The sequence below is a fragment of the Mesoplodon densirostris genome, chromosome 4 (assembly GCF_025265405.1).
Source record: "Mesoplodon densirostris isolate mMesDen1 chromosome 4, mMesDen1 primary haplotype, whole genome shotgun sequence".
NCBI classification, from domain to species: domain Eukaryota; kingdom Metazoa; phylum Chordata; class Mammalia; order Artiodactyla; family Ziphiidae; genus Mesoplodon; species Mesoplodon densirostris.
Genome location: NC_082664.1, coordinates 93,686,056 through 93,710,226, shown reverse-complemented (window position 1 = coordinate 93,710,226; position 24,171 = coordinate 93,686,056). Strand labels below are relative to the sequence as shown.

The window sequence follows — 24,171 nt, the reverse complement described above, 5'->3', positions numbered from 1 at the left end:
ATGTGATCTATCCTGGAGAATGTTCTGTGCACACTTGAGAAGAAAGTGTAATCTGCTGTTTTTGGATGGAATGTCCTATAAATATCAATTAAATCTATCTGGTCTATTGTGTCATTTAAAGCTTCTGTTTTCTTATGTATTTTCATTTTGGATGATCTGTCCATTGCTGTGAGGTGTTAAAGTCTCCCCCTATTATTGTTTTACTGCTGATTTCCTCTTTTATAGCTGTTAGCAGTTGCCTTATGTATTGAGGTGCATATATATTTATAATTGTTATATCTTCTTCTTGTATTGATCCCTTGATCATTATGTACTGTCCTTCCTTGTCTCTTGTAACGTTCTTTATTTTAAAGTCTATTTTATCTGACATATATGAATATAAGCTACTCCAGCTTTCTTTTGATTTCCATTTGGATGGGATATCTTTTTCCATCCCCTCACTTTCAGTCTGTATGTGTCCCTAGGTCTGAAGTGGGTCTCTTGTAGACAGCATATGTATGGGTCTTGTTTTTGTATCCATTCAGCAAGCCTGTGTCTTTCGGTTGGAGCATTTAATCCATTCACCTTTAAGGTAATTATCAATATGTTTGTTCCTGTGACCATTTTCTTAATTGTTTTGGGTTTGTTTTTGTAGGTCCTTTTCTTTTTTGTTTCCCACTTAGAGAAATTCCTTTAGCATTTGTTGTAGGGCTGGTTTGGTGGTGCTGAATTCTCTTAGCTTTTGCTTGTCTGTAAAGCTTTTGATTTCTCCATCGAATCTGAATGAGATCCTTGCTGGGTAGAGTAATCTTGGTTGTATGTTCTTCCCTTTCATCACTTTAGGTATACCATGCCACTCCCATCTGGCTTGGAGAGTTTCTGCTGAGAAATCAGCTGTTAACCTTATGGGAGTTCCCTTGTATGTTATTTGTCATTTTTCCCTTGCTGCTTTCAATAACTTTTCTTTGTCTTTCATTTTTGCCAATTTGATTACTAAGTGTCTCAGCATGTTTCTCCTCGGTTTTATCCTGTATGGGACTCTCTGTGCTTCCTGGACTTGGGTGGCTATTTCCTTTCCCATCTTAGGGAAGTTTTTGACTATAATCTCTTCAGATATTTTCTGTTACTTTCTCTCTCTTCTGCTTCTGGGACCCCTATAATGCGAATGTTGTTGTATTTAATGTTGTCCCAGAGGTCTCTTAGGCTGTCTTGATTTCTTTTCATTCTTTTTTCTTTATTCTGTTCCACAGCAGTGATTTCCCCCATTCTGTCTTCCAGGTCACTTATCCGTTCTTCTGCCTCAGTTATTCTGCTAGTGATTCCTTCTAGTGTAGTTTTCATTTCAGTTATTGTATTGTTCATCTCTGTTTGTTTGTTCTTTAATTCTTCTAGGTCTTTGTTAAACATTTCTTGCATCTTCTTGATCTTTGCCTCCATTCTTTTTCCGAGGTCCTGGATCATCTTCACTATCATTATTCTGAATTCTTTTTCTGGAAGGTTGCCTATCTCCACTTCATTTAGTTGTTTTTCTGGGGTTTTATCTTGTTCCTTCATCTTGTATGTAGCCTTCTACCTTTTTATCTTATCTATCTTTCTGTGAATGTGGTTTTTGTTCCACAGGCTGCAGGATTGTAGTTCTTCTTGCTTCTGCTGTCTGCCCTCTGGTGGATGAGGCTATCTAAGAGGCTTGATGGGAGGGACTGGTGGTGGGTAGAGCTGTTTCTCTGGTGGGCAGAGCTCAGTAAGACGTTAATCCACTTGACTTTTGTTGGGTGGGGCTGGGTTCCCTCCCTGTTGGTTGTTTGGCCTGAGGCAACCCAACACCCGGAGCCTACCTGGGTTCTTTGGTGGGGCTAATGACAGACTCTGGGAGGGCTCACGCCAAGGAGTACTTCCCAGAACTTCTGCTGCCAGGGTCCTTGTCCCCATGGTGAAACAGAGCCACCACCACCACCACCCCCCCACCTCTGCAGGAGACCCTCCAACATTAGCAAGTAGGTCTGGTTCAGTCTCCCCCGGGGTCACTGCTCCTTCCCCTAGGTCCCGATACACACACTACTTTGTGTGTTCCCCCCAAGAGTGGGGTCTCTGTTTCCCCGAGTCCTGTTGAAGTCCTGCAGTCAATTCCCACTAGCCTTCAAAGTCTGATTCTCTAGGAATTCCTCCTCCTGTTGCCGGACCCCCAGGTTGGGAAGCCTGACGTGGGGCTCAGAACCTTCACTCCAGTGGATGGACTTCTGTGGTATAAGTGTTCGCCAGTCTGTGAGTCACCCACCCACCAGTTATGGGATTTGATTTTACTGTGATTGCGCCCCTCCTATCGTCTCATTGTGGCTTCTCCTTTGTCTTTGGATGTGGGGGTATCTTTTTTTTGGTGAGTTCCAGTGTCTTCCTGTCGATGATTGTCCAGCAGCTAGTTGTGATTCTGGTGTTCTCGCAAGAGGGAGTGAGAGCATGTCCTTCTACTCCGCCATCTTGGTTCCTCCTCCCATAAGTTTGTTTTCTATGTCTGTGAGTCTATTTCTGTTTTGTAAATAAGTTCCTTTGTATCATTTTTCTAGATTCCACATATAAGTGATTTCATATGATATTTATCTTTCTCTGTCTGACTTACTTCACTTAGTATGATAATCTCTAGGTTCATCCATGTTGTTGCAAATGGCATCATTTCATTCTTTTTTATGGCTTAGGAGTATTCCATTGTATACATACATCACATCTTTATCCATTCATCTGTCGATGCACACTTAGTTTGCTTCCATCATATGAGCCATTTTCTAATATGTAAAGTAATTCTTTTTAAGAGTCACTGTGGACCATTTGTATTAATAGGAAGCAAAGAATAGGGTCAGTTGCCCACGTGGCTGGCAGTAGAGTTAGGGTAGAGACAGAAAGCTGGCATATGTCTCTGAGTGGATTTTGTCCATAGACATGTATTGTTTGGTTGCACAGTGTTTTTAAAAAATTGAATCTATATTTAAAGATTAGAAAATTTCATGTAGTAATCCAGAATTTCTGACCTGTCTTGAAACATCCTAAGCCTGGGCCACATGTGGCATGTGTCTGCACATGGCAGCAAGTAGGCTGGAGCTGGGCAGTGGCTCTCCCGTCCGAGCTGGCCACAGTCCCTCCCGCTGCCCCCCCCCGCCCCCGACATGGGCTTGTGCACTTGGACCTGCCAGCTTCACTCTTGTAAATTCTCTGCCAAGTCACTGAGGGCACTGGAGTTTGTGACCCTTTCCAGGGTTTCTGGATTTTGACAGGGGCCTTCACCAACAATTGTTGGTGGCAAGGGTAGGGGGTGAGGATTTTCTGTTACTTTGTGAACTCACAGCATGAGGTTTACACGACCTTGATGGCTTTTGGGTAGTTCTCTGGCATTAAGCTACTGGGATTTTTGAGAGGATCAGTTTAAGTAGTTACTATAGTAGATTTTAAAGAAGGAGAAAAAATAATCTGACAGGTGATCTTTTTCATTGGAAAAGATGGGTAGGGTATTAGAGAGAACGTACTGCCAGGTGTGTTGTGTGGTGAAAGTTTTAAAGGGGGTATTAGTTAAGGAGGCAGTAAATTCTAGATGATATAGAACAGGGGTCCCCAATCCCCAGGCTGTGGACTGGTACTGGTCCACGGCCTGTTAGGAACCAGGCCGCACAGCAGGAGGTGAGCAGCGGGCCAGCAGGCGAAGCTTCATCTGCCGCTCCCCACCGTCCCCCATCGCCCACATTACCGCCTGAACCACTCCCCGCCACCACCCACTCCATGGAAAAATTGTCTTCCACAAAACCGGTCCCTGGTGCCAAAGTGGGCTGGGGCCCGCTGCTGTGGGAAATAGCCAGTGGGATCACTTCTTGGTAGATTATGTGCTGGGGTAGGGTAGGGAATTTCCAGAGTAAAAGGTGCTCTTAAGAGGTGAAGTATCTAAGAATGAGTGTTTCTAGCAGAGTGGAAGAAAAGAATATTTAGCTAACTTGACTCTAATGTGATGATTATGGGTCATATTAATAAAAATTGTTTCATGTTAGTAAAAAGTATTTTTACCTTTTTAAAAAAAATTGCTACGAGGGAAGAAGTGAGATCAGAGGTTAGAGAGTTTCAGCAGTAAAATTCAGAACTACTCATACTCAGCTGTATGTATATTTTGTAAAAGGAAGTTAAAATAATTGGCTGATCACACCTAAGTTCATTTTCTTATCCAGAAGCCTTTTCCACTTTCTCAATCTCCCTGACCCTATGATAACAGAATAGTTTATAGCCTTAAGTGGTTAAAGAAAAGAATGGTCTTTTCATGCCTGCCTGGTTGGTAGCTTTGGGATTGCCAGGTGGATTAGAGTGTTAGTAGTAGGCTAATACACATTGCTTTCTCTACTTAATGAATCGCTTTGTATTTAATTCATTTATGTAGGTGGAATGCTTGCATCACAAGGATGTGCTGTAGAGCTGGCCAAGCAGGCCGTATCTGACTCATAGGCTACCCTGCTAAGGATTTGTGAGATCCCCTCTCTGTAAATGGCAGAATAATCCTGATTTTGACCGTCTAGTGTGAATGGCCAGTTGCTAATACAATAGGCTTTACCAAACTGTTCTATTTGGATGCTTTGGGATCAGCTGGAGTGTTGTCCACACTTGCCCATAAGTCAGTGAATAAGCCACAGTCAAATTCCAACCTCCATCCCATCCTAACTGGCAGCTCTGCAGTGATGATCTGGACTTTTCCATTTCTATTCCCTCCATTGTTTGCATTGAAGAGTAAATGGAGAATGCATTTAATCTTCGGAAAGGGAAAGGATTTAATAAAGTGATTCAATATTCAGCGGACATTTAGACCAGTGGAATCTCAAGCCACAGACCACTACAGATAGACCCATATTTTGAAACAACCTCCAAGAATTTTGCAGAAAAGTAAGGCACTATAATCATTTCTAAATTGCTACAGTTCTAAGTGGTCTATTGGTAAAAATTTGACCACTGTGTTCCAAGGCATAGCAAAGAAATGCATAACCCACAGCCTCACCCAGTGTTTCACCGGAAACTCCATCTCCTCCACAGTAAACAGAGCAAATTAGGGTGCAGGTGAGGAAGGCTGAGAATACCATGGAGATATAGTATCATAGTAATTAATATTCATATCACTCATTTTCCTCACAACTTCTTGGAGCAGGTTACTTTGAGAACTGCTGATGTAGCAAGAAGGACAACTACTAAGTAGACCTCATCCAAAGTACTCTAGGCAAACTTTTACTTGTAAAGCTGGCCCAGAGAAGAGGACTTCAAAAGTTTTTTCATTAAGTCATTCATAATGTAACAATATGATTTTGCAAAATATTTTTCACCTAAAGTTACTATACTTTGCAGTTTCATCATTGAATATTACAGACATATAGTTGTTGTTGCCATTGCAGTTGCTGTAAGCTCCAAAGTTACTGGTACAGCCACAGTTTAAGGTTGAGTATCACTTGGGATCTCATAGTTTGCTGGCGCGTACCTGTACTTTCTGCAGTGTCACCAGAAGTAGCTTTGGGATTATTGCTTGGTTCTAGATAGTAAAATTATGTATGTAAGTATGTATTTTGGAGCTGGTGGTTTGGGGCAGAAGTACTTAGTAATCTGTGCTTATCAAGATAATACTTGCTGATGATCCTTCGTTGAGTGACGATATTATTTGAAGCCTGGAAAATGATCTTGAATAGAAAGGTAAGCGGTTTGAGTAGCATATGGCAGACAGACACTTGCACCTGGGAATACTGATTTGAGTCTCTCTTAGTTTTTATATCAATACTTCTCTAGTAGAATAATAAGCTCAATTGAGGTTGGAATCGTTTATTTTAGAGGTTAGGCTTTCCATTGCATAGCCTTTCTTCCACTTTTAACTGCCTTGTTTGATGTTACTTCTGGAAACATTTTTGATATTTTGTCCCCACTAGGGGGAGTTGTAAGGCTAACATTTGTTTACATTTTATACAATATTATTTGACTTACTTAGTGGAATTTTCTCATAGTCACCTAAGAAAAGCAAATTAACAAATGGTTGAGTGTTCATATTGTATATTTTTGTTCCTATCATATTCTGTTTTCTTTTAGCGATTTCTTATTCTTTATCTCGATTGTGCCTTTGAACTGTTTCCCATAATATATAGGTATTTTTCAGGGACTGTCACAGTGGGGACAAAAACACTGAACTCTCTGGCAGACTGACGCTTGCTCATATACAGGCAGGTAGAAACTTGTCTTCCAGTGACTGACTGGATGTCATGTGGAAGAAGATAGGAGTGGGAATGGAGAGATTCAGGTTCCGGTGCTGGCCGTGGGACTGTAACTCTCACTTTCATGGGCAAGCCCCTGACCTTCTCTGGGCCTTGGTGTGCTCACATTTAGAAGGAGAGGTTTGGCTTGGAGGAGCTCCAGTGTTCATTCCAGGTCTAAAGTTCTATTATGTGTCACCTGCAGCGTAGCAGGTATTTGTCTAGTAAATGTTGCCATGTTTCTTTTTCAGATGTGTGGCAATCTAGGCAAAGTCTTCCCCACTAACATTGTAAAATTTGTTTTAACTAATGGAATGGGTTAAAAAAAATTCCGTGCATAGTATAATTCATAGACTAAAGCTGTAGCTACCAAGGTTTTTGACCCTTTGTCAGTCCCATGTTGGGCCTTTTCAAGGATGTTTTTAACTTGTCTGTGAGGCTAAAATGAAGGTTCTACTTGGTGTGTATCCATGAAGGCATTATTTAACAACTCATATTTTAAAATATCAGGATCTTTTCATCAGTGTACTTATTGGGTAACCTGTTCAAAACGCAGATGAATGTTGGCCACTCCATTTACTGCTCTTCTCTGGGGAGAAGATGTATTGTATGGTTTGTAATCTTAGAACTCTTGCTTTCATGAATATCAAGGATTATAGACTCTGAAGACAGTCTGTTTAGTTAATTAAAGCCGAAAAATCCCAACAAAAGGTTTACATGTTCTCCGTTTTACATTCCCCTTAAACTAGGCTTTTTGGATGTTCTATGTGGGTTATTGTAAAGTGTTTTGTTGCTGAAGTTCTTTGAGTAAGATGCCCTTATTTTTTTTCTTTATTTTTCAGGAACAAACACATGAAGTAGTAAAGGGAAAGGAGTTTATAGAATAGTTTAGAATGCATTTCAATAGGCACCTTAGCAATGGTAAATTATCTTTTTTCTAGGGAAGGTATCTCTTTAATTATTAAACTCAGCTGATATTCAATAATATCCCACCAAGAAGATTGCATTTGCAACCAAAAAGCAGTACTTCTTCCAAATGTGATGAGTGGAATTAAATCTTGCCATTTATAAGGATTGTTATCTTTGTCTTTGAATCCGTATTTGGTAGTCTGGTGGATCTTTAATGAGGAAAATTTAGTTTCTAAAATTCTCTGTTTTGTAACATGTATAAGTTGATATTGTAATTTTGTGTTTCATGGCACAAGTTTCAATGACCCACAGAAAAATCTGTTTGACAGTGTATATGAGGAAGATACACTTTGATTCCAGGAATGGAAACCTGGCGGGGGGGCTGGGATTTTGTTCCTGAATGGCCTCTCTCTGCCCTCAAAGTTACAGAAACCAAGGAATATGGCCCAGCTATGCCAAAGAACTTGATGGAGAAATTTTTTGAAAGTGAATGAAATGATTTAAAAATGTTAGTACAGGTGTAAAATATTCTATAAAACACTAAATACAATAGGGATTATTTTGCTACTTGATAAGTTTACCTGTGGATCCAGAAGCATTTTGATGAAGTTATTGCTTATGCTCAAATTAATCTTCCTCCATTGATGCCAGTTTGATTAATTTTGTGGTGTCACAAAGAAAGCTACAAGAACTGCTTAATTATTGTGTAGCTTTTTCTGTCTCTGTGAGGGGGGAAAAATGTACCGTTTAGATGTGCCTGTCAAGGTTCCTCTAAATTATAAGGCTATGTACTTAAACCTCACTGAAGGTTTAGAAGAAAATATTCTTTCTGTACAGGAGTGTTTACTTGATGTAAGTACAAAACATTTATTTTGGTTTTCTTCCCTGTGTTATATGTGGGTATACTCTTTTTTTTCCATAAAGATCTCATAGATTGTTTTTTTCTTAGTGAATTTTGTGTCTTTGTGAAATCATTTTGTTACCTTTCTCTTTAGTCACATGTGGTATACTGATATGTTGATGTGTTCTGTTTTGTTTTCAGTGTTTCTTATTCTTTATATATCTTTGGATCAACTGTAATACAGCTAATTCTCAAAATGATTTTTCAGTTACCTTTGTGAGCAGGTGATCAATAAGTCAAGGTCTTGGTTGTTAATATCAGTATCATGATAACTTTTCATTGGACTAGAATATTTTCCTCTTGTTGCATCTTTAAAGAACCAAATGGACTGAGAATACCTGTAAACAAACAATCCAGTGAATGTTAGAAATATGCTATGTGGGTGAGGAAGTGTCCCCCTTCCCCACCTCATGGACCCCACTTCCATTCCCAAATGTGACTTCACCAAAACTCAATTAACAGTTGAGGCATTCCTTTCAGACCTTTCTTAGAATATTTTTATTTAACTTTCACCATATGCATTTTGTTTAAGAATGTTTTTTGATTATAAATGTAACACCCAGATATGTTTTATAGCAACATTTCATTTATGTTATTCTAATGGCAGATAAATTGGGGAGGGGACCTTCCATAGACTAAGAAGCAGCTCATTTTTTTTTCCTCCAGGGCTTTATAGAGTATTTAATATCTTTAAACTCAGTCATTTCATAATTTTACGGGATTGATTTACACACTGTGGAGGGACTCAGTTAGCTTACTAATCGAACTGGTGCTTAACTTTTAAAGAGAAGTCATTATAAGCAGTCTGTTGACTCTTTAGTAACATAATATATGAATCTTATTATTACAAATTTTAAGCCATTATATTGGGATTTGAACAAAGACATTTATAGATATTGAAGTTCAACAAATTAGACAATTCATTTGTCTCTTTATCACGGTTTATCTTGAAACTTGAGTGAATTTATCTAGTTGTTATAAGACATAATACTAAAGATGTAATTTTTCTAGGAAAATGGAGAGCAAAGTCATGTGCTTTTACGTCAGTTTTAGAGTTATGCTTTTGACAGTGCTTTATCTGTAAAACCCTCAGTCTTACAGCTTCTTTTTACTCAACTGTTTATAAGAGCCAACCATTGTATATCTTTTCATCATTGGAACTGGATGGCTGTCTACTAATTAGTCACTCCCCAAGAGGTTTCTATCACATTATTGGAGCTTTTAAGGGCTTCTAGGCCACCTGCTGCTGCTGCTACCCTTATCACCTGGGCAAAGCGCATCTGGCTACTCAGATTCCCTCGGGGGGGGGGGTGTCTGATTGTCAAGTTCTCCAGGTCTGATTACTGGTAGAATCCGTAACATGATACAACATGATACCATGATCGTACCATTATTATGACTTGCTGTGTTTGCCTAAAGAAATTTTAAAATCCTGTTTTATGTGTACTTGAATCTAAGACCTTTGTAGGAGAAGGTAAAGCCTTCTAATATAAATCCTGATGTTTATGTGTTTCCCTTTCCCCAAGTGAAACAATGAACGTAATTCCTGTGGAATTTAAGACATTGACTACATAGAGAAATTAGGAACTTCTTTGACTTCTACAGTCAAAATCACTCGTTCCAAGGCAGCTTTGGTTTGGCATCTTGTGTTTAAGCCAATGTGATATCAACGCTGACCTTCCTGTCTCAGTTGCAGCAGTTACTCACAGACCTTCCTCACGATATGCTGGATGATGATGACCTGTCCTCCCCCGAACTCCACTATTCGGACTGCAGTGAGGATGGCAGAGAGGAAGAGTAAGGACCCAAAATCCCTTTCACTTGTATATCACAATTCTATGTCTTTTTCTTTAGATTCTCTTGCAGGCAATAATACTGGATATGATTATAAAATTGTAGACTAATCCTTAAACTTTTAGATGAAGTTTGGAGGGAAAACACGTTAAAATCTTGGGCTTCTTTGGGCTTCCCTGGTGGCGCGGTGGTTGGGAGTCCGCCTGCCGATGCAGGGGACGCGGGTTCGTGCCCCGGTCCGGGAAGATCCCGCATGCCACGGAGCGGCTGGGCCCGTGAGCCATGGCCGCTGAGCCTGCGCGTCCGGAGCCTGTGCTCCGCAACAGGAGAGGCCACAGCAGTGAGAGGCCCACGTACCGCAAAAACAAAAACAAATCTTGGGCTTCTTTGTGATGTCTATGTCCAAATAAATGATAGGCTCTAATCTAAAGTATTGATTTTTCTCAAGACCACATCATTCTGAGCAATTGGCGATGAACTGGAATGAGCATCAAGTGCTGCCTAAATCTCCAAGTGTAAATGTAAGTATCTGGTGTGATAATGACTTTGATGAGGGTGGGAACAGTGCTTTTCTTTTACTCTTGTTATCTAATAGGACTATAATGAGATTCGGGATGTGTATATTGGAGAGAAAAGTGGCAATGGCTGGGAAGAGAATCAAAGTAGAACTGAAGACCAGCATCCTGGGTATCATCCTGAAGGAGGTGGAGATGAAGGTGGTAGTGGTTATAGTCCTCCGAGTACATATGAACAGACTGATTTATATCACCTTCCTGAAAACTTCAGGCCATACACCAACGGTCAGAAGCAGGAATTTAACAGCCAACCAACCAATGTAATCACATTTTCTGATCCTCAGAGGAATCATTTTCAGGTATTCTAAGAACTTGACTTTACTTTCAAGAATTTGTGTATGTGTGTACACGCATTTGCTGTGTGTGTGTGATTAAGAAATATTCGTAAGTGCAACAGTAAGATTTAAGTACAAATATTGCTGAGAGTGCATTTATTCAGGCTCATGCTGAATTAGTCATGCTGTTTTCTGTTTACAGTTGAATTAAGTAACCTTAAATGAGAATTTTAAAATAGAGACTTTGTGGAAACAATTAAACATTAAAAGTTGAGTCTGTCAAAGAATAGCCATCTCCATTTATTGCTGCTTCTGGCTTCTACCATTTACTATGCTCCAGTGAAAAGCTACATTCAGGTATCCTGATATAGTTTGAAAGCGGTTAATCCTAGATGACACCAGTCAGTTACCTTGATTGTCTCCCTCATCACCCTTATCACAGATTTTGGGTCAAATACTTCAAAGCTGATATCTGTTTTGTGATGATATAGCAGTAGACAGGATGAATGTTGAGGAAAGGAACAGTTTCTTTTCCTCCCTGGGAGAGTTTGATGAAGCAAGGCCTTAGGGTACAGTTAGCTGCTTCTTAGACTTTCTCAATGATAGTGAACGCCTCATTTTGCCAATAGATATTCTGTGTCACCTGATGACAGGATAAGTTTTTGGTCCTTTTAAGGTGGTTATTTTCTCTTACTTCCATCTTTATAAAATGTTATTCATTCCACAAAAGTTATTGAGTATTTATTACATATGAAGCATTGTTATCAGGTTCTTGTTATTGCATATGTGCATTTCCACGATGTTGGCATCATCTAAATCATTATTAAATATTTATATACAATCTTACTGGAATTCTTGAGTGTTATTTATGGAATTGGCCCCATTATATGCTCAAAAGTACAATTGCAGGCTTTCAACGAACAGTGTTAAATAACAATAGTGCTATTTTTAAGCAAAGATGTATGTATAAGATTTGTAATTGTACCACAATTAAGTTCTATAACAAAACTAACATGTCTAATTCAGATAATTTTTGAAGCAAAGACCAAATCCTAATTGTCAATTTCATTTATCATCTTGTAATAGCAATTTGGTATGTCACAAGGTCCCAGTTGTCAAGCTTTGGAATCATATAAAGTGACATATAAACCTTATCAGTCTTCTGCCCAGAATAATGGCTCACCAGCCCAGGACACTGCAGGAAGTGACACATTTGAAGGCCTGCAACAGCAATTTTTAGGAGCTAATGAAAGTAGGTATCAAGTTTATATTTATTTCTTAATCACATAATTGGAGAACTTTGAGCACTTTGAGCATGTTCAAGAATTATTATTTTTTTAAGTATGATAATGGAATTTTTTAAAGAGTTGTATTTTAAGAGATATATTCTGAAGTATTTATGAATAAACTGATAATGAAGTCTAGAACTGACTTCAAATATCATGTTGTTGGGGGTAAGTTTGGGTGGGGATATAGATAAAGCAAGACTGCACAGTCGTTGAATCTAGGAGACAGATTCATGGGATTCATTGTATTCTTCCCTCTACCTTCTTATATATTTGAAATTTTCCTTAATGAAAAATTAAAATAAATTTTCTCAGCTGTATTATATTTTAGTCATTCTAGTTGGTTAAGACTTCGTTAACTTCATATATTTTTTTAACTGAAATCTAATTTGGAAAGTGAAATGTAGTTTTCCTTTCAATCTTAGATTTTTCGTTATATAGAAATGTAATTTAGTAAGTCAACCACTATCTTAGTTTTTTCTTTTGGTTTTTAGAGTTTTACTGTAATAGGCAACTGTGATATAAATTACTTTATACTCAAAATTAAAACTAGACTTACATCTCAGGTTTAGTCATGTGACACTTGCCAAAATAATTTCTTTTACATAGTGTATGTATCAATATGAATGAGAAAAGTGCTACTAGAGAATTTCAAGGAGATCTAAACATTCAAAACCAAACTTGTACCTGACTAACCTGAATCAGTGTTTTCATATGTCCAACTTTTGTTATCATACTCTCTGGCATGTGAAATGACTTCCAGTTGTTGTGCATGTTGAAGAGCCACTGTGATTCTAGAGTGTGACAGCAAGTTTTTTCTTTGTTTGTTTTACATTTAAGAAGCGGGCAAAAGGTATATTGGATGTTCTGGGTTTCTGGCACTGTGCCAACGAGAAAACTGGACTTAGTGGCCCTAACTTCATGGTGCTGCTTCCATCTCGTGCTTAGACTGTAGGATAGTTACTGGGGAGGCGGCCAGAATGCCCTTTCCCCTGGGGAGTCATCAGCAAATGTGGGGGGATAGCCTCTCTTTTTCCTGAGTTTTTGTGGAAGTGGATAGTGTGTTTGGCATAACTGTTTTGGGGTTGAGTAAATAAGTATCCCAACAGTGGCCTGATACCTTGGTGTTACTCTTTCAGTTCTGCTGTGTTCAGTTACATTTATAGCTCCTGGTTGTTTGCATATATCACCTTTCATCACTTCCTTAGCAGTCTGCATTTTATCATGTTGATTTATTTTTTGTTTAAGTCAGTTACACATTTGCCTAAATTTGACATTTGGAAGTTAATTAAATAACTTAATGGTAGTGCCTAATTTAGTGATTATAGCTTCTTAGTAACAGTAGTTTAAAAAATTGAGTTTGAAGAGAGGAGTGGCTTGTAGACTGTGTTTATTCCTGGGCTAGCCCTGTTCTAAGGCCCAAGAGGAGTTTGACTTGTAACAGTTTTCAGTCTTCAATTTTTGGGGGTTTAACCATGTCTTTTTTAAAACAGAAGACTGTTTTATTTGTTAGCATGTAGAAGCATTGTTCTTGTAGGAAATGAAAAATATTTGTCATTGTGTAGTTGAAGGATTATCCTTCTCCTACGAATCACGTTTTTCTTTTTTCCCCCAATGATTTTTAAGTGGTCCTTAAAATGACTTTGTTTCTGAAAGAAGACCTCAAAATTCTTTATTAATCTATTCTTTAATTTATTAATTCAGCAGTTCTGTGCCAGTATAAATATGCATTCATTCCTGTTTAAAATAAAATAGTTTAAGAAGGATGTCTAGAGGGCTTCCCTGGTGGTGCAGTGGTTGAGAGTCCGCCTGCCGATGCAGGGGACACGGGTTCGTGCCCCAGTCTGGGAAGATCCCACATGCCGCGGAGCGGCTGGGCCCGTGAGCCATGGCCGCTGGGCCTGCGCGTCCGGAGCCTGTGCTCTGCGATGGGAGAGGCCACAACAGTGAGAGGCCTGCGTACCGCAAAAAAAAAAAAAAAAGAAGGATGTCTAGAAATTTTCTTTGAAAATGGTTTTATAGAAGTTGATGTACTTTTATTTTTTCAATTTTATGAGAGCATGGAACTCTATTCCTTTGCAATTGATATATACTTCCTTTTCTTTTTCATTTTTTTTTTTTTTTCTGGCCATGCCGCACAGCTTGCGGGATCTTAGTTGCCCAACCAGGGATTGAACCCATGCCCTCGGAGGTGGAGGCACGGGGTCATAACCACTGGCCCACCAGAGAATTCCCTATACTTATTTTTCATTAGCCAAAATGGTAGCGATTCAGAGTTATACACCAAACTAGTGACTTTTCAAACTTTTCTGGAAGTGACCATAGTAAGAAGAACAATTTTTACATTGTGATGTGGTCTATAATATTTATCTATATAAATATTATGTAAATGAAACAGAAGTTTCACATAATAATACCTATTTCTACTACATGATACACTCTGATATATTTTATTTAATCTTGTTACCAAACCAAAACTTGGGTCTGCTCGCCCAAGTGTAGTAAAGCCAATCTACTGACACCAGGTTGTGGTGAGGGAAAGTGCAGCATTATTGTAAGGTGCCATACAAGGAGTTTGGGCTTTCTGAGCGTCAGCTGTCCCGGACTTCTTGTATGGCACCTTACAGTAAATGCTGCACTTTCCTTCACCAGAACCTGGTGTCAGTAGATTGGCTTTACTGTGTGTGGGTGAGCAGACCCAAGTTTTGGTTTGGTAACATTTTTTATTAAAAATGCTAGTCACAATCTGCTGAATTGATTTCATGATACTCTGATGAGTTGTATTTGCAGTTTGAAAAACATTGTCCTAAACGTTGTCCTAAATGACCACAAATTTATATTTTGATATGCTTTTATCTAATAAATTGTCTTTAATTCCAAAGCAGACTCTGTAGAAAATATGCAGATTATTCAACTACAGGTTCTTAACAAAGCAAAGGAGAGACAACTAGACAATTTAGCTGAAAAGTTAAATGCAAGTGAACGTCAAATTAGATATTTGAATCACCAGCTTCTGATAATCAAAGGTAAGATAACAACTGTTGGGTGCTGTCATGTATGAGGTCAGTTGGGCTAGATAGCTTGTTTTCAATAACCTCATTTTAAATAAGAAGCTTAGAGAGGTTGATGTACTTGGTCAGGGGCTCAGAGTGAATTAGTCAGCACGAAACAAAAATCCAGGACTTTTGACCCATTGCCTTGGATTTCTCTCCAGAATGTACATTTTGAGGTCCTCATTATTTCCCTTCTTTCTATTCTGTTAGGATCAGTGAACATTATTTAAATATGCTGATAGCATTCCATCCTAAAAAGTTGTTGTGTCCTTATATGGTTTACCTCCATTTCCCAAAGAGACTTGTGTTTAGTTTGCAGTACATTTTCTGAGCCTACAAATTAGCATAATGTTTTAATCCAAGTAAGAGTCTGTGATCCTGAACTGCTTTGGGAGTGCCAAGGAGAAAATGCAGTCATCTCTGGGAGAAGCACATAGTGTAAACACAGATTTCAAATTATAATTGCTTGCTCTTTGTGCTTTCTGTAGTCTTGGTCAGTGTTGAACTTTGCTTTGTAGAATAATTTTGTGACTGAACTCCAGCTCATTTCAGACTTGATAATGAAAAGATCTCTTTCTGTAATTCTCATGAAATTTATTTTGTGAGAACTTATGAACTGTTACAATAAAGTATGTGGTAAGAATATAAGATTAGGTGAATTTAAGCGTTCATTGCAAGTATGTATAGAAAGTAATTTGTCCTCAGATTCCTTCTTCGATTAGCAGGTGTTTGTCATATCTATGTAGCTTCTCAAGTAACAAATGCTGAAATGATTGTTAGGGGACCTTTTGGTCCTCAAAGGGATACATTAAGACTTTTGAAGAGAGTGGTTCCTGTTCTGTAAAATTAAAAAAAAAATTTTTTTTGGTGTCACTCACATTTGTTTTTGAAACCTTTCTAGTTTTCTCGAAATCAAGTGAAGTTCATTATCTGAATTGAATTAAATACTACAACATTTATGTGATATAGATCTGATATTTGATAGAGATTGTGACAATTAGGGTCCCTCTACAGTAACATATTATTTATATAAAATTTTTAAATACTCTAGATGAAAAGGATGGTTTGGCCCTCAGCCTTCGAGAATCACAGAAACTCTTTCAGAATGGAAAAGAAAGAGAAATTCAGCTTGAAGCACAAATAAAAGCACTAGAGACCCAAATACAAGCATTAAAAGTCAATGAAGAACAGGTAAATATTTGATCTTCATTACTTAGGGTAAACAGTTGTTTCTTACAATGAAATGTTAGTTACTTAACGTTTGGTATTGTGGGACTAAATTTAGAACTTGGACGTTTACACCTTCTTCTACCATAAGCCTGCATTCCTTTCCCTTTCCTTGGAGGAGTGGGTCTCCCATCCACGTAGTCATCTATACACCAGAAATCGGGGGGTGGCGAGACCTCAGCTCCTCTGCTCCCCTTCGTCCAACCAGCCACTATGTTCTGTTGGGTCTCCTCATTTCTGTCTACGTGTCCCTAATTCAGGATTTTACCATTTTTGCAAAAGTCTCTTAACTAGTCTGTAATGTTTTAGCCCTTCTCCTAACTCTTTCCTCTGGCCATCTGAGTAATCTTTCTAAAGTACAGTTGTAGTTATATCTTTCCCTTGCTTAAAGCCTTTCAATGACCCTGCTTTACTTGTGCGGTGAAGTATCGTGTCGAGATGACTGTCTTATCCTTCCCTTTCTCTTCTCTTACTCTTCTCAAACTCTCCTCAAACTCAACAGTCTGTCTGTTGTTTTTATGTACTCGTATGTACTGTCTCCTGTCTCTGGAATGCCCTTTCCTCAACACACTGCTATTTCATGAACAAGCCCATGCTCAAGCGTTTTCTTTTCCTAAGTCTTTCCTGTTTTCTTCCCCAAGCCACATGATCACATCTGTTATAACAGATCTAGAACATCTTGAAGGCAAGAATGGGTGGCCCTCATCTTAGTTACCCCACCATAAGCCCACTGCCTGGCACATAATAGGTGGTCAGTACAGTGTTCAAAACTGACCTAACCTGTGTATTTCTTTTTCCTTATGTTTCTCTGTTCTTGCTCTGGTACTATCATGAGTATAGCTTTATGTTGTGTTTTGGAATTTGGTAAACAAGGGCTACCCTGACTATTAAAATATTTAGTAGCTCTTTTTCACATTTTTTCTTCTAGATCTTGCAAATCAACTTCTCATGCTTTATAAAAAATCTTGTTGGGATTTTGATTAGTGAGGCATTGTATTTACCATTTTATGGATGGTGAACCAAGTCTTGGAGAGGTCAAATTACTTTTCCAGGATTACAAAGCCAGTTACTGACAAAGCATCAGAACCTAAATTTTCTAACCCCAACAGACTTGCCTTTAAAGTGGTGGCACATTCTTTGATTAATGAGATGGGTGGCCATTTGACTGTGGGAAATAGTCACAGTCATTGGTAACCAAGCCTGGTGGTGGTTGATTCATGAGAGTAATACCATTTTGGTGGTTAAAAATGAAAGTGACTTGGTTTTAGATGAGATTTGTGGCTAGTTCTGAGGATGGTTAAATGGAAAATGTTAAAGAATGTTGTCTCATGTCTGGTTGCTTCTCGTCCTTAAGCTCTCAGCTAAAAACAAGAGAGGACTTCCCATCCACCTTACATCTCAAGTAGCCTGTTGCTTCACATTCTTACTCCCCTTCACTGTGTCATATTTTATCACTCTATTTTAAAAATATCTGAAATTATCTCTTTTGTTTACTTGTTATTGTCTGTCTTTTCTCACCAGAAAGTAGTAGGACTTTAGACCTTGGCTGTTTTGTCATCATGTCCTTAAGTGCTTGGAACCCTGCCTGGCACAAAGTGTCCACCTTATTTACTGAACAAATGAATGAATGTCTTAAGCAGTTAAAGTGGTATTTGGGTAAATAGGCAATCTCTGGAACAGAATGAAGAAGAGGCCTCAATTGAAATTTTAATTTTGTGTGTAATATAGATTATCATCATTTTAAACTTTTTGAAAAATGGTAATTATTAAAGAGTTGAATTGCTTTTATGTCGTAACCTACATGATCTTTTGGTAATCTTTTTATACGTTAGAAATTACATTTATAAAAAATAAAGTAGCATAAATTTAAAAAGCAACAGAATCACCAAGTGTATTAGTTTTCTATTGCTGCTGTAACAGATCACCACAAACTTAGTGGCTTAAAACAGCACAAATTTATTACCTTACAGGCAGAAGGTCAGAAGTCTGATGTGGATCTCATTGGGCTAAAATCAAGGTGTCAGTAGTGCTGTGTTGCTATCTAGAGACTCTAGGGGAGAATACTTTTTTTTTTTTGCCTTCTCCAGCTTCTAGAGGCCACCTGCATTCCTTGGTGTACGGCCCATTTCCATCTTCAGAGCCAGAAGTTACTGGTTCTGACTTTTCTGCCTCAGTTTTCCTCATTTAAGGACCCTTCTGTGTACATTGGGTCCACCCTAGTAATCCAGGACAATCTCCTTATTTTAAGGTTATCTGATTAGCAACTTTAATTCAGTCACAACCTTAATTTCCCCTTGCTATGTAACATAACATATTCACAGGTTTCAGGGGTTAGGACATGGGCATCTTTTGGGAGCCATTATTTAACCTGCTACACAATTATTTCATAACAACTATACAGTTACAGTTTTCAAAACTTTCTTTTTAGTAAGTGACCATTGACAGGTTTCATCAGTCTCTCAAACAGTTGTCATTCTTCTATGACCTAACGATTGGATTTCCCCCTACACTTGGAGCAAAGAGGGATGCAAACAGCACTGGGTCCGGTATAGAAGCAGCAGATTCCTTGCCTGGTACCTATGTTGCCATCATTTGCGCATAATCCTCTGTCACTCTCCTCAAACAACTACAGGTTTTTTTTTCTCCGTGAATAATGTTTCCAGCAACCATGGGCCTGGTGGGTCCCAGCTAGTGAAGTCTTAAGGAACTAGAGCCACCATGGGGAGACCCTTTCTTCTCTACTTTCATTTAATTAAGCGTGGTTGATTTTTAGAGTTAAAATTCATAAAGAGAGCACAGTCAAAATACCGTAAGCATAGGTGTCCTGTGTGTATTTACTAGATGATTAAGAAGTCCAGAACAACTGAAATGGCTCTGGACAGCCTGAAGCAGCAGCTGCTGGACCTGCGTCATTCGGAATCACTTCAGCATGCGAGGGAGCAGCATGAGAGCATCGTTATGGGCCTCACAAGGAAGTATGAAGAGCAAGTGCTGTCCTTGCAAAGGAAATTGGATGCTACAGTTACTGCACTTAAAGAACAGGTTGGGATGATTTCAAATGAGCAACTGTTATAAACACGTAAAGCTGGTTATTTTTTATAACTGACATTTTGCAATTCATCATATAGAAATGCTGGATGTTTGCAGTAGGTGTATGAGTATAATTTAAAAGTCCAAAGAGTTTTATCTATGAATATGCCTTCAAGACATACTATTGGAATTCCTTCCTCTTATAGGATTGGTTAGTACTTTCTCAGTTCTCACATTACTAGTTCTTCGTTTGTCGAGTATTTGTGCATATTGTTCATATGACCTCAAAAAATCCGGACTGAAAGGAAGGAGTGTCTGGGAGCTAGCCTGGACTTGAGAGGTTGTCCTGGGAGCTAACCAGGAGGAGAAGGCTTTTCTTGGGTCTCCCAGTGTTTTAGTTATTAACCTGTCAATAAAGATTGTCTAGATCTTGGGAGAAGAGTTAATTTGGAGAATAGTGTAATCAATAGGGAAGAGATTCTGATCTAAAAATCATTTAGATATGAAACTCGAGCATATTTCACAGTTTTAATTTTACCTTTGCCCCAAAGAGAATAAAATGTTGTAAGCTGAGGGTGAGTCAGATAGTGGGTTTGCTTGTGCTCCAAAACCCCAGGGAATCAGTTGAATGAATAACATTTCAGAGATCATTTTTCTCAATGTAATTTCAGAATTAATTTAACCCAAGGAAAGAAGAGAAGAATAATAAGATGTGAGGGTCTGGAAAATCCCACCACACTTAAAATTCACACTGATTTGGGTTGTTCTTTCTTATTTATACAGCTGACTCTGAATTTTTCCATGATTTAGGTAGAGCTATATAAGATTGTGTTATTGGCAATAATAATTGTATACCATTTCATTTTATTTTACTTTCATATGTGTTTATGTTTTTATTAGACTTATTTTCCTACATAAGGTTTTTTATTCTTTTTATGTAGAAAAATATTGTGAATTTGATCAGTGTGAAGGATATATACGGGTGGGGAAAGACAAAGCCTGTGACAAATTATTAAGTCTACTTTATATAATATTTTAAACAAATGGAATTTGAGATATGGTTTTACTAAGCTTGTCTGTGTTTGGGTAGCAGCATGAAAGTTGGACGGGGAGAGTGGTGCCTCCTTGCATGACGAGAGGAGTGGAGTCTGGTGGCTTTTCCATGCTGGGTTGAGGATCTCTCCATTCTCTGCTGACGTGGGCACAATTACACAGGGACAGGCTGGGAGCAATTCCTAGTGTGTTCAAGCCCTGTGCCTGCTCCATTCTCTTTTCTCACCTCCCCCAACCCCTCAATAGAAGAACCCTAGACTAGAACCCTAGACAGAACAAAGTTTTAATTCTGTGCTGACTAGGCTTCAGACCCCTGAACCATACGTTGAAGTTATTGATTAAGGTCTTTTCCACTGTTGCATTCTGTGAGTGATTTTGATTTTTTCTTTTCTTTTCTTTTTTTGTTTTAAATGGAGCAGAGCATAGCACTGATGTTAGCTTCTGCTTACAGTTGTATAACTGCTTTGCAAAGTGGTGATTCCAAAGTGCCTAGGGTTTTCCTTTCTGGGAATGTTTCTTCTCGTATCCCTTTTGTGCTGTCAATTTGCTATCAGTTGGCTCAGCAATATATATATATATATGTATTTTTGTTTTGTTTTGTTTTTGCGGTATGCAGGCCTCTCACTGTCGTGGCCTCTCCCGTTGTGGAGCACAGGCTCTGGACGCACAGGCTCAGCGGCCATGGCTCACGGGCCCAGCCACTCTGCGGCATGTGGGATCTTCCCGGACCGGGGCATGAACCCGTGTCCCCTGCATCGGCAGGCGGACTCTCAACCACTGTGCCACCAGGGAAGCCCAAAACAACTCTTGAAAAAGAGTAGCAAGGAAATAACTGGGTGATTTAGCAGATGAACTTGAATAAGTTTGCTAATGTTCTGAGTGGCTCTCATGTAGTCACACACAAGTGTGTACCTATGTGTATGACAGTGTAGCAGAGTAGATGTTCACACATTGTTAAGTTTTGCTAGTGACAAGAGATTCTTAACCTGGCATCTCCTAAGGCAGTCCATGACTAGGCTCCAGGGAGCTGATGAATCCTCTGAAATTGTGGGTATGATTTTCTCTTGGGTGTCAGTATATGCAGTTTTTTTGAGAAGACCCATGAGCTTATTCAGATTTTCCAAGAAGTTCATACCGCCCCTTGCAAAAAGTTGAAAATCTCTGCTTTGGGAAAAACTTGTTCTTGGAGGGAAAGGACAAAAATTGTAAACTAGTCATATTATTTCGTTTGTTCAGTAAACTTTTACTGAAAACAGCTAAACATCAGGATGTAAACAAGTTTTATGTAGATTTAATTATATTTCGAAAGACAAAACTCAACACAGGGACTACCTTATTCCATGTGATGGGAGAACTAGCAATCCATCGTATAATTGTGTTTTTTTGAATTTCTGTGCAACTAGTATATTTTGAGAAAAACATGGTTTGTAAAATTATATTATTAATTTAATGTTTTCCTTAAGTCATCAGCTTTTCTGGTAGAGAGGATTGTACACACCCTCAACATATAGCAGTTCTTTTTATTTTGGCTGAGTTCCTCTTGGGTTTTTTAGTGTGACAGAGAAGATGAGAAGAAATGAGCTTCTTGCAGCTCATAGTGTTTCTGCACTGACAGAACTCTAATAGCAAACTATCTCCTAGGCTCTCTCCTCCATACTGTCTCTCCCATTCATAGAAGTGTCATATTCTAAGATCTCTGGTCATCTGTCCAAACTGCCTTCTGTAGTACTTCCTCCTGATACAGGTTAAGATCTCTGATTATCTCCTCGATGGTATAAAACCTTTATTCACTCTGGTCTTCTTGAAATCTTCAGCTTTTGGTGAAGTCATGGACTTTGGTTTCTATGTTATGACCTTTACCTGATCTATTTTCTAACCTTTTAAAAAACGTTCTATGTACTTAAACACTTCCTATTGGCTAAGAGACTCCCACAGACCTCTGTGAGTGTAGACTAATCCTCATTTTTTTTTTTTTTTTGTGCACTGCATATCTGTTCAATTCTATTTGCTCTAGTGGATTCAGCTGTTATCTCTTTATCACTACAATTGTCTCATTCAGTCTTAAAAGACGTCTGCCTCTCTATCAGTCTTGAACTGAGTGTTCTCACTCAGGCTAATCATGGAAAAGATGGAACCATTTGGTTTTTTTTGTTTCTTAGTATTTAAATTGCATAGTTTTATGAGTATAATCTGTTTCCCTGAACTTGTCAACAGGAAACAGAGTAGCTTAATTGATTGTTGCCTAAGACACTTTCTTTCCCCATCCCTGTCCATGTAGCGTGTGGGGATCTTAGTTCCTTGACCAGGGATTGAACCCGGGCCGTGGCAGTGAAAGCCCAGAATCCTAACCACTAGGCCACCAGGGAACTCTTAATTGATTGTTGCATATAGCCAAATTATTGCCATGGTCTGCCTCTTCTTTGTAATGGTTTTCATAACTACCTTTTCTTGAACTTTTTTTGGCCAGTTCTCAGTCTCTTGTAAAAGCTATTGTGGCCTCCCTGGCACATAAATGTTAGTTGTCCCCCACCTCTTGCACACACATTCACACTGTCATGAATATTAGCTCATTCGCTGTGTTTGCCATGTTACTTTGGTGCTTTAGAACCAAGCTTTTCAAGCTGGCCTCGGAGTCAGCAGCAGTGTGCCAAGAGGTTTGCACGGTTGAATAAACATGGACCAGTTTCCAGAAGCTTCATTTTGCTCAGAAATTTGGTAGAAAAACTTTAAAGCCAACATGACTACATTATGAAATAGAATACAAAATTCACATGAATTTTTAAGCTAAAAGAGGAGACTTCAGAGTCCCTTTCCTCTGCTTAAGGAGACTGTTAGTAGTACCCTTATGAGGTGTATTTTCTATCTGTATCCTTAAGGCATTACTGGGCTTTAGATTATGCTATAAATCAGGCCCCACATGCCTTTTCTCTGCTTCAAAGTCCTTTCTTGATATTCCTCTTACTACTTATTTTCCTCAGGCTTTTTCAGGTAACATCAGCCAATTACCTTAATTTACTTCTCTGCCTCTCACATGTGCTGCTATTTGCTTGGAATTCAGCCTGTGTAGCCCTTTTTGAATGAGGGGTGATGATTTCTTCTACCTGGGAATGGGATTCCCATGGCTCATTACTTCCAAACACAGTTTCTTTTTGTAGACATTTGAATATATTATATACATGCTCTAGATTTTCTATATATTTCCATGTATTTCCATACACTCACACATTTATCCTGTCTGTTTTTCTTTGACATTTTTCAAGTGTTTTTTTGTAGCACTCCCTATGTATAAAACACTGCACAGGCACCTTCAAAGAGACTATTAAGAGAAATAAGACATGTAAAAGGTGGAAAGAAAAACATGAGAGAAACAGATCAAGTTTAAAAGAAGTTCAGAAGAGGGAGAGATAATTTTTGGCTGTTCAGAATAGAATGAGCTTTTGGCTGTTCAGAATAGAGTGAGTTTCCATGTGTTTGTATCCTTGCTGACTTGGGATACAAATTCCATGGTTCAAAGTGGTCTGCCTAAATATGTATACATACAGTTATACTGAGACTGTAAAATGCAAATAGGCATGTAATACATTTCCTTTGGCTTGAATAAAATCTAGTTTTAGAACAACAGTGCCTTGTGAATATAGAGCAGAGAGGGACTTTAGAAGCCATCAAATTCAAATTTAACCTTTATTATCGTAATTACAAAAGAAAAAACAGACTGAGAAGTTGATGACTTGATCGTATAAGTGTGTTCTTCTGACTCCCAGTCCTGTGCACTTGACCTTGTAAAAGAGGTGATCCTGCCAGGTGATGATTTTATATTTGACTTAAAATCCAAGTATGTAAGATCATA

At 38.6% G+C, this 24,171-nt stretch overlaps 1 protein-coding gene across 5 annotated transcripts in view; it reads left to right on the top strand.

Moving 5' to 3' along the window:
- Window positions 1–24,171, top strand: part of CEP152 (centrosomal protein 152) — a 104,385-nt gene that overhangs the window by 11,912 nt on the left and 68,302 nt on the right. For 3 of the 5 annotated variants that reach the window (XM_060096796.1, XM_060096793.1, XM_060096795.1), the window contains 7 exons: window positions 9,722–9,828; window positions 10,274–10,346; window positions 10,421–10,699; window positions 11,762–11,927; window positions 14,844–14,987; window positions 16,066–16,205; window positions 19,083–19,283. In XM_060096796.1, coding sequence (XP_059952779.1) covers window positions 9,722–9,828; window positions 10,274–10,346; window positions 10,421–10,699; window positions 11,762–11,927; window positions 14,844–14,987; window positions 16,066–16,205; window positions 19,083–19,283 — 1,110 coding nt within the window. The remainder of the gene's footprint in view (window positions 1–9,721; window positions 9,829–10,273; window positions 10,347–10,420; window positions 10,700–11,761; window positions 11,928–14,843; window positions 14,988–16,065; window positions 16,206–19,082; window positions 19,284–24,171) is intronic. The other 2 variants (XM_060096797.1, XM_060096794.1) reach the window with 1 other exon arrangement.